The 11,231-nt window shown below is 37.5% G+C and overlaps 1 protein-coding gene across 1 annotated transcript; it reads right to left on the bottom strand.

Annotated features, from left to right (window-relative positions):
• Window positions 1-5,371: 5,371 nt before the first annotated feature.
• Window positions 5,372-8,395, bottom strand: LOC113305942. The gene is made up of 3 exons (XM_026554933.1): window positions 8,062-8,395; window positions 6,439-7,686; window positions 5,372-6,297 (listed from the first exon to the last, which is right to left on the bottom strand). Exons 1-3 carry the CDS (start codon window positions 8,393-8,395, stop codon window positions 5,372-5,374), a joined length of 2,508 nt encoding a protein of 835 aa, XP_026410718.1.
• Between the last annotated feature and the right edge of the window lie 2,836 nt (window positions 8,396-11,231).

Genomic DNA, 11,231 nt, shown 5'->3' with positions numbered 1-11,231 from the left:
GCCACTGGAGTCTAATGATGGAATTGTAGTCTGTGGTAATAACCCTGATCCCAGCTTTGGCTTCAACTGTGATACATGGAATACTAGATGGATTTTTGAAGAAACGGGTAGACAGAGCTTGTAAGCTACCTTTCCCAATATGGCCATGACTTGATAGGGACCAAAGAATTTGGCTGACAGTTTCAGATTCCTCCTGAGTTGCACGGATGTTTGCATGTAAGGTTGTACCCTTAAATAAACCCAATCTCCTACCTGAAATTCTCTCTCAGTTCTCTTATTATCAGCATGTTTTTTGATCCTGTGTTGTGCCTCCTCTAGAGTGGACTTGAGTATAACTCCCATAACTTGTCTCCTTTGTAGAAAATATTCTACAGAAGCATTGGCAGATGGTTGGAGAGAGAAGATGCCAAACTGTTGTGGACTGTAGCCATAAAGAGATTGAAATGGAGTTGTCTTCAGGCTGGTGTGGTAGGTGGAATTAAACCACCATTCAGCTAAATATATCCAACTAAACATTTGGTAGGTCTGTAACTGGTCATGCATCTTAAATAAGACTCCAAACATGCATTGACTCTCTCAGTCTGCCCATCTGTTTGTGGATGGTAAGCGGAGCTCATGTGTAATTTTGTGCTCATTCTAGTAAATAGCTCTTGCCAAAATTTGCTGAGAAATATATTGTCCCTATCTGTTACTATGGTAGCAGGCAATCCATGCAGTTTAAAAATATTATCAAGAAATACCTTAGCCACAGATGCAACTGTGAATGGATGGCTGAGTAGAAGGAAGTGAATGTACTTGGTGAACCTATCCACCACCACCATGATGACTTCTCTGCCCTCTGACATTGGAAGTCCAGTGATAAAGTCCATGGAAATATGTTTGCAAGCTTGTTCTGGTATTGGTAAAGGTTGCAGCAATCCTTCAGGAGAAGTATGTGAAATTTTGTGATGCTGACAAATGTCACATTCCTTGATAAACTGTAATAAGTCTCTCTTCATTCCCACCCAATGGAAATAATCCTTTTCCCTTTGGTAGCTTGTCAGGGTGCCTGAATGTCCCCCCATAGATGAAGAATGCACTGCAGCCATCACTTGCTGCCTTAATGTCCCATATGAACCAATGTATACCCTATTCTTATACCTGAGAATTCCTTGTAGAAGTGTATATGGACTCCTGCTGGAAGGGGAGATGGTCAGCTATGGAATCAATTCAGTAGCCATATTGTCTGATTTGTAGCTAGCTTGCACTTCATTAAACCAGGTAGGTTGCAATTGAGAGATGAGTTGACATTGAGGTGAGGAAGTTGGAGGAATTCTGGATAAAGCATCAGCCACTTTATTCTCAACACCTCTTTTGTAAATGTTAGAGCATCGCTCAGTCGAAATCGCATGCGTTGCTATCTCAAGCATGTTTGTCAATTTTAGTGATCAAAAGTATAAGTCTTGATTTCTAGTCTATTATAGCTAAGTCTCGGACTAGGATAGAAAGTGTAGTTGAGCTCAAGGACTTCAAGGCGATTCATCATACAAGTAGAAGAACTACTCAAGGAACCGGTGGAACTTCTCGACAAAAAGGTATGTGAAGACTTGAAATTATCTATCACTCAAAAGTCTATCTACTCTATTTTCTACTCTTTGAGACAAGAAGTCGTATGATATATACATAGACTTGGATTATACACATTAGGTATTCCGATTCGAGTATACCTCGCCTATGTATATCTCGAAATATGTGTTGGTAAGCTTTTCTCTTCGATCAAGTTTATCTTTACCATGTGACGAAAGTCATGATATGTTTCAATCATCTTGAAAATTGCTTTGACGAGAAATGGTGTAACAACTGTATAACGTCCTCTAAGAATGTTTTAATGATTGAAATGAGAGTTTAGATTACATAACCAATGGTGGACATAAGCATTGTAGTGGAAACACATTTATGTATAAGTCCTATTCCTTGAACCAAAGTTTGCGAACTTTGTTGATCAAGAGAACCGGAAGAATGGCGTGAGCCAAGTCCGCGAACTCAGTCCGCGAATTTCCAAAGTTCTCAAACCCGAGAATTTCTGCTGGAGTTGACAAACTACTTGCGTGAAGCTAAGTCCGCGAACTCAGTCCGCGAACCGGCAAAGTTTTCGTACCCGAGAATTTCTGGTGGAGTTTGTAAACTCTGCCCGGTAACTTAAGTCCGCGAATCTAGTCTGCGAACTTTAGAAGGTTATATATCTGAAGATGATTTCTGAACTTAAACTTAAAAAGACAAAGGAATGCAGTTTGAAAATCGTGTCTATAAAAGTTCATGAACCGATTCAAGTGAATCAAATCAGCTTTGCTTCAATTGTGTCTTGTGTAGTACATAAGATTTCCTTGCAATCGAACAAATCTCTAACTAGTTCATTTGAAGTCATTTGAACTAGTTATGGTGAAGAAGAACATGTTTGATATGAAATGCTCATATGTCTAACCTTTTGGTTAACTATTGTTGAACCAACAAGTGCATACGTTTGGATGCGGTTAACAAACCTAGAAGCGTGCATTGTCAAGTGTGTGTAACAAGCTAAGTTTTAGATCTAACGGTTGAGAAATATTATCTTGAATCTAAATCAGGTTTTCATCTAACGGTGAATACTCAATGCTTTGTTACTAAGCTAACATTGATTGTAAACCCTGATTTGAAAGACTATATAAAGGAGACATCTAGTATTGTGCAAAACTAATCCCCACACCTTACGTGTGATACTAGTTTGCGTGCTAAAGTCGATTATCCTTTAACCTTTGGTTTTCTTCTTCTAAAACCAGGTTAACGACTTAAAGACTTCATTGGGATTGTGAAGCCAGACCGATACTACTTTTACCGTAATTGTGTGACCTGATCTTGCATCTTCTATCGTAGGAGTACAATCAGATTGATTGACTTGAGATTGATATCTCCGATAGGCAAGATATAAAAAGTAATCACAAACATCTTCTTCTCATTGTTTGTGATTACACAATATCTTGTTTCGCTACCATACGCTTAATATTGTTGTGAGGTGATTGATAAATCTAGGTTGTTCTTCGAGAATATAAGACCGGATTATCAATTGGTTCCTGTTCACCTTGATTATTATCAAAATACGGAACAAAACCATTAGGGTTTATCTGTGGGAGACATATTGATCCTTTGATATACTTGTCTATGTGAGACAGATTTGTTTATTGTCAAAGCCTGCGATTTTGGGTCGTAGCAACTCTTAGTTGTGGGTGAGATTAGCTAAGGGAATCAAGTGCGCAGTATCCTCCTGGGATCAGAGGCGTAGGAGCATAACTGTACCTTGGATCAGTGGGAGATTGATTTGGGTTCAACTACAGTCCAGTCCGAAGTTAGCTTGGAGTAGGCTAGTGTCTGTAGCGGCTTAATACAGTCTGTGTTCAATATGGACTAGGTCCCGGGGTTATCCTGCATTTGCGGTTTCCTCGTTAACAAAATTTCTGGTGTCTGTGTTATTTCTATTTTCGCATATATTTGTTTATATAATTGAAATAATACAGGTTGTGTGTTAGATCATCAATTAGAGTAATCCAACCTTTGGTAGTTGATTGGCATTGATTGATCCTTGGATATTGGTCTTTGGTACCATCCAAGTTATTCCTTGCATTTTATTAGAACTCGCAGTTCCTGCTTGAGTAAATCAAATCAAGAGAGAGATATAAACTCGTTGATATACTTTTAATTGATTGAGTCTTGTTGATTCTCTTAAAAGTATATTCGAGTTTGTCCATACAGATTGCTAAGCGAAATATTGGGTGGTGTTGTTAGACCCCCGATTTTTCAATTGGTATCAGAGCAGCCAAATACGTTCAAGACCTCAAAAGTCTGTGTTTGTAGCGATCTGACTATATGGACCATAAAGTCTCAATTGACGCTTCACCAGGTTTAAAAACCAATTGTGAAAAAAAAGCCTGATAAACTGGCTACTCTTCAAAAATGGTTGGATGAACAAATCCTGATCAACTCTGGTCTTGTTGCAGAAATTGCAATTCTTAAGGATTTGATATCTGGTAATAGTCCCTTGGTGAATCTGAGAAACTCCATTTGTTCCTCTTTAAAGAATAGTCGTAAATCAGATAGTAATCAACGACCGGTTGTTGTGAAAACTGATATGACTAGGAACCACTCAGGAAAACTTCAAGGTTTTGGCATGTATTGTTGTTGTGATTCTTCCGATCACCTTCAAAAAGTTTGTATGTCATTTCAAAAGAGTCTGAATGTTGCAAATAATCTTTGTATGAAAACTAAACAACTTTTTGATACTCTGAAAGGACACACAAAACTATCAGAAAACTCTAAACAGAGAAGTACTAATAGTATGGGTGTCGTTGCTTTAAGATCTACGTCTCCTTTTCAATGGTTTCTTGATAGCGGATGTAGTAGACATATGACAGGTGATCTCACATTGTTTGTTTCATATATTGACTATAAAGGGGGTCATGTAACGTTTGGAGATGGGAGTTGTTGCTACATCAGCAAGAAGGGAACGATCAAACTGCCCGGTGTTCCAGAAATCCATGATGTAGTATACGTAAAAGGTATGACTGTTAATCTTCTTTCTATTAGTCAAATTTGTGACAAAGGCCATCGAGTTGTCTTCAATACAAATGGATGTGACATTGTAGACAAAACTGGGAAAGTAATTTTTCAAGGAACTCGTGGTAAAAACAACTGATATCTACTTGATACTCAGTTTAGCAACCGTTGCAATCTACACATCTTTGGCATGAGCGTTTTACTCAATCTAAGGGAATCAAGCGCACAGTATCCTGCTGGGATCATAGGCTTAGGAGCATAACTTTACCTTGGATCAGTGGGAGATTGATTGGGGTTCAACTACAGTTCAGTCTGAAGTTAGCTTGGAGTAGGCTAGGGTCTGTAGCGGCTTAATACAGTGTGTGTTCAATCTGGACTAGATCCCGGGGTTTTTATGCATTTGCGGTTTCCTCGTTAACAAAATTTCTGGTGTCTGTGTTATTTCTATTTCCGCATTATATTTGTTTATATAATTGAAATAATACAAATTGTGCGTTAGATCATCAATTAGAGTAATCCAACCTTTGGTTGTTGATTGTCACTGATTGATCCTTGGATATTGGTCTTTGGTACCATCCAAGTTATTCCTTGCATTTGATTAGAACTCGCAGTTCCTGCTTGAGTAAATCAAATCAAGAGAGAGATATAAACTCGTTGATATACTTTTAATTGATTGAGTCTTATTGATTCTCTTAAAAGTATATTCGAGTTTGTCCATACATATTGCTAAGAGAAATATGGGTAGTGTTGTTAGACCCCCGCTTTTTCAGTAAACAACAGTATAATCATAGCCAAGCAGCTTGGAAAGCTATTTTTGCTGCACCACGGTGTGAAGCCTCTGTTCCGTGAAGAATTTCAATCTCTGATGGTCAGTGAAAATAGTAAAGTGATTTCCCATCAAGTAGGGTCTCCACTTTGAAACATCTATAACAATAGCAAGTAACTCCTTCTCATAAGTGGACATAGCAATAAATCTTGTACCCATTCCCTTGCTGAAATAAGCAAGTGGCCTCCTGTTCTGCATCAGTACAGCCCCTACTCCTGTATCACAAGCATCAGTCTCTACTTCAAATGGTAAGTTGAAATCATGTAGTGCCAGGACTGGGGTGGTTGTGACATCTTTCTTAAGAGCTTCAAAGGCAGCTTGAGCTTTAGTATTCCAATGGAAGTTATCCTTTTTGAGTAGTTCTGTCAAAGGTTTGCATACAATTCCATAACCTTGCACAAATTTTCTATAGTATCCAGTAAGTCCAAGGAACCCTCTGAGTTCCTTCAAAGTGGTGGGTATTGGCCACTTGAGCATGCATTCAACTTTTGTTGGATCAGCTTTGACTCCTTCACCAGTGATGATGTGTTCAAGATACTCTACTTTGGATTGTCCAAAGGTACATTTGATGAGTTTGGCATGTAATGTACGTTGTTGCAAAGTCTTGAGAGTAATTTCCAAATGTTCCAAATGAGCTTCCATGTCAGGGTTGTACACCAATATGTCATCGAAAAATACTAGAATAAATTTCCTCAAATGAGGCTGAAAAACATCATTCATTAGTGCTTGAAAAGAGGCTGGGGCATTGGTTAATCCAAATGGCATTACCATGAACTCATAGTGCCCTTGGTGTGTCCTAAATGCAGTCTTGTATGTATCTGGAGGGAAAACTCGAATTTGATGATACCCTGCCCTCAGATCTATTTTAGTGAACACCCTTGCCCCAAATAACTCATCAAGTAGTTCTTCTATAATAGGAATAGGGTATTTATTCTTAACAGTAGATTCATTCAACTTTCTTTAATCCACACAGAATCGCCAGCTGCCATCTTTCTTCTTAACAAGGAATATTGGAGAAGAAAAGGGGCTTTGACTAGGTTGTATGATACCAGATTTAAGCATCTGTTGCACTAACTGCTCCATCACTTCCTTCTGAATATAGGGAATTCTATATGGTCTTTGATTTAGGGGAGTGGTGAGTGGTTTCAAAGGAATATGGTGATCATGGGCCCAAGATGGAGGAAGTGTTATGGGTTCTTGAAAAACTGATGCATACTTTTCAAGTAAGGGTAAAATGGGGGCAGGAGTTAATGATTGTTCATCACAAGCAGTTACGGCAAAAATCCTACCTACCATTCCACTTTTATTCTTCTTAAGCCACTTATGCAGGGCTTTGTCAGACATCATAGAAAGCTGAGCTGTAGGGATGTTACCTTGAAGCTTGATGTTCTGTCCATTTTTAGAGAACTCCGCTGTCGATTTGTTGAAGTCAAAAATCATTGGACTCATTCCTCTCATCCAGTCGACTCCCAGCACCATGTCACATCCACCTAATGTTAAGAGCTGCATATCAAACTGGAAGTCATGCCCTTGCATCTGCCACTTGAAGGATGGACATTTAGCATCACTAACCAACTTATTTCCATTATCCACAACTACTAATAATGAGCTTGTAGTAATAACATGTCCACCACATCTTGTTGTTGTTGCTGGGTCTAAGAAACTATGTGTACTGCCACTATCAAGAAGGATGGTCAGAGGATGCTTCTTAGTAGCTCCTTCTATGTGAATGGTGTTGTGGGATACATTGCCAGCTAGAGCATGTACTGAAATTTCAACTTCCTCTTCTTGAATAGGAGAATTTGGAGTTTCAATAGGGGAGTCTTCTCCATATTGTGTTGATTCCTCCTCATCAACAGCTAACATGTAAATTTGTTGTTTGATGCACTTATGACCTGCTTGAAATACTTCATCACAGTTATAACAAAGGCCTTTCTCTCTGCGCTTCCGCATATCTGCATATGACAGCTTTTTGATGGGTGGTGAGGAACTTGCAGGTGAGGGAGAAAAACTTTTAGTGAAAGTTCTAGGACTTGTAACTGGAGAAGTGGTATTTCTTTGAGAATAGTTGTTTGATACATAAAGTGGCGAGGGTATGTATTGGGATCTAGTTTTCTTAGTTGTATTATCAAGGAGTGCCTCTTGCATTCTAGCCAAATAGATAGCATTAGTAAGTGTCTTTGGTGAGAACATTTGAACATGTAGTCTAAGATCTTCCTTAAGGCCATTAATGAAGCTGGAAGTGAAATAATCTTCAGTGAGGTGAGGGTTTTTTGCTAACACTAATGCCTTCAATTCTTAAAAAATTTCTTGGTAATCAAGGACATAACCTATTTGGCTGAGCTTGTTAAACTCTCCTACAACATCATCATGACCCAGCTCTTGAAAATGCAAATATATATCTCTAATGAAATCTTCCCATGTTATCACTTGTTTACCAATCTGGTAATATTGAAACCAGGTATCAGCCTTTCCTTCTAGATACATGGAAGCTAGATTCACCATCTGAGGGTCTGACATATTATGCATAATAAAGAATTTTCTACACTTTCGTATCCAGGATCTGGGGTTTGTACCATCAAATTTAGGAAATTATACTTTAGGCCTAGGTTGTTGAAATTGATTTTGCTCATGGAGTATAACAGAAATATGAGGTTGAATAATATTTTCACCTGGATTAATTTGGTTTTTGTTTGGTTGAGGACCCAAAATTCCGTTGTTATTACCAAACTGATTGTCTCGATTTAAGTTCCTCCCACCTGAATCTTCAATGTAACGGTCCATCTGAGATTCAAATGCAGCATTAATTACACTCACGAACTCCGTTGTTGACTTAACTTGAGCCTCTTTAATTTCAGCAACCGATCTCAAAACTGCATCGTATTTAACTGAAGAATCGCTCTGAGATTTGGTAAGTTCATCCATCTTCTTATTGGAATCGGCCAGAGCCCTGGTAAGCTCGTCGATTTTCCTTGTAAGTTCTTCAACATCAGCTTTATTAGCCATCACAGGTCCAAGTACTAGATGCTCCTGATACCAATTTGTAGTGATCTACACTACAAAGAGAGGGAAATTAGACGAATTGAGATGAGATCTAGAAGAAAGGAGGGGAAGAACACAGATGAAAGGATAAGAAGAGAGATATTTGATTAAGAAAGTAATTGGTTAATACATTGTTGCCTTCGTCCAATGACAGGCAGGCTACATATACCAATCCCATGGTCACACCTACCACATGACTAGGCTAAATACACCTCAACTAAGATAAGGGCACCCAACTAACAATACTAATGGGCTTATAACAATTTGGGTCTATGACACCTTACTTGATAGTAGTCTTGTTGATTACTCGGTTATCGATGGATATTATCCAAGAGACATCTTTCTTGAATTTAGTAACTAGTACAATACACTAGATCTTGCTCTCCGTAACCAAACTCTTTCGCAATAACTGTATTACGTGTCTTATATCTCCAATCGGTATGTAAGAGGAACTTTATATGCTTCCAAGCTAGGTAATGAAATTCCTAGCACCAATCCAATAGGGTGTTTTATTTCCATCATACGTGGAATCACATTGTATAGCTTTATAGGAGCAAGTTATTGAAGACATTGCAACAATTAAGCAATTTCATGTGGTGTAATTTGTTGTCTCGGACATCATTCATTGTGGTTTTATGCATTAATGCATAAATCACACATGATGCTTTACATTCATGCTAAAATGGTTTACACGTTAATTGACTTGTTGATTGTACCTTGTCTTCTTTCCCTCCTTGTACTTCTTGTTTCATAGGGTGCATCATTAACTTATTTCCACTACACATAAATGTGTACTTATTAGATTTAGTCAAGTGGGTCATCTTCTTGTAAAATAACCAGGACCTGCTAAACAGCATATGATAAGCATACATAGGTGTGATATCACACCATACTTCAGCTTCAAAATTGTCGATTGGAAAACTTCACTAAGCACATTCTCATAATTGGTGCTGGTTTTTTTTTCTAAACCAAACAATCTTATATGGATGAGAGTGGTTTTGGACAACAAACTTAACTTGTCTAAGACTTCTTAAAGCATTATGTCTCCAGTAATTCAATCATTTATAATCGGTTTGCAAAACTTACCTCCACAGAAAACATGTGTTTGAAAAATACTCTTCGGACGCTAGTCTTCCTCCTCGTCATCAATCTTGGGTTATGTAACAATTATGTGGACAACTGATTTTTTCCTTGTATAGGCAATACATTTTATTGCTCACCATCACGTTCATCATATTTCGGCTCCCCAAGATGTTTTCATCACTATAATCTTCAATGATGTTAACTCGTACTTATGGGAAAGTATATGTAATATGGGAATCTCCTTCACAAGTAAAATACTTCATATCTAAGAGATTACAGACCTTGTGAACTCCATTTGTAATTTGAGCAGTGTTATTGATGTGTTGGCCGCTTCTTTTCCCTTATTATTCCAAGTTTGTGCATCTGGCGCAGTTTTAATCCAACTAGATATGGATATCGTTCGACTAGAATTTCGACTCTTCAAACGAGGACTCATCCTCTCTTGACTTTCCAATGTACATTAACAAGCGTTTACTAAGTTGGTAATTTTTAGCAAACCAAACTCTTTCTGAATTGTTATGTTCATATACCATAAGTTCTGGTGTATTTTCCAATACCAAGATCACGTTGATGCAAGTTATGAGACTTTTCATATAATGGTATTGTCATCTTGTGCAAGGACCAATCCTTGCATTATAAATTGTAAAAAAAATATTTAAAAAAAGAGGGATTATGCATATTTGCATTGGGGAATGCATAATCTCACTCTCTATAAATGTAAATTTGAACAATCCATTAAATTTGTATTCTTCAATGCAAATATGCATCATCTCTCTTCTTTTTTAATTATTTAATACAATTTCCAATGCAATGGTTGGTTCATACAATGTCATGAAGTAATTAGATATAAGAAATTATTTCCGCAACTTTTTATTGATGCGATCCTAAATCCAAATTTTTTCTTTTCCCATTTTAAAATGTTATCAGCTTTCCGACCTTTTCCATCAATGTAAAAACGTTCCTTTCGGTTTCAACCTCTTCCTCTTCTTTTTTTAATAGAAAAAGAGGTTTCCCTCATATTACAGGTACAAGGGGACCATAACATCCATAATTGGAGGTTCTATAAACCATTACAATTTGATTCCAGTTCTGCAAGTTCAAATAAGTTAAAATCGCCCATAAAGTATTTCTAGTCCAGTTATGTTTGATAGAACACTTGTTACAAAAAACAGCTAAATTGGCTGCCCAATTTATATTAAATCTCATTACCAAAGTAAATGATTGAACTAAGAAGTTGATATCAAATTTGGTGTTATTGCAGAATTCGCTACTGGTCTTGTATCTTTGTTGTCTTGCCTTTGCATACTTTCCTATAAGCAACAAAAGAGTAGGTTATGAATCACTTCTGAAATTAATGCTGTGCCCACTCCACTCCTCCTTCTTTCTCAAGTTGGTCTATAGTTGTTGAGGCTGAAAACATCCCTCTACCTTCTCTGATTTGTCCTGTGAAGTCACACATAGTCAGACCAATTCCAGATTTAGCATTTGAAAAAGCGGGGGTCTAACAACACCACCCAATATTTCTCTTAGCAATCTGTATGGACAAACTTGAATATACTTTTAAGAGAATCAACAAGACTCAATCAATTAAAAGTATATCAACAAGTTTATATCTCTCTTCTTGATTTGATTTACTCAAGCAAGAACTGCGAGTTCTAATAAAATACAAGGAATAACTTGGATGGTACCAAAGACCAATATCCAAGGATCAATCAAT

The sequence above is a fragment of the Papaver somniferum genome, chromosome 8 (assembly GCF_003573695.1).
Source record: "Papaver somniferum cultivar HN1 chromosome 8, ASM357369v1, whole genome shotgun sequence".
Lineage (NCBI taxonomy): Eukaryota > Viridiplantae > Streptophyta > Magnoliopsida > Ranunculales > Papaveraceae > Papaver > Papaver somniferum.
Note: the sequence above shows the minus strand (reverse complement) of the source record. Positions and strands in the feature narration are given on the sequence as shown.

What these genes read in the sequence shown, in the direction of transcription:
- LOC113305942 (XM_026554933.1), bottom strand. Translation starts at nt 8,395, where the DNA reads ATGGCTAATAAAGCTGATGTTGAAGAACTTACAAGGAAAATCGACGAG. An exon ending in CAAAAACCAAATTAATCCAG is followed by an intron (nt 7,687 to 8,061) that starts GTGAAAATATTA and finishes AAATTTTTTAAG; the next exon opens with AATTGAAGGCATTAGTGTTA. An exon ending in GCAACAGATGCTTAAATCTG is followed by an intron (nt 6,298 to 6,438) that starts GTATCATACAAC and finishes TTCCTATTATAG; the next exon opens with AAGAACTACTTGATGAGTTA.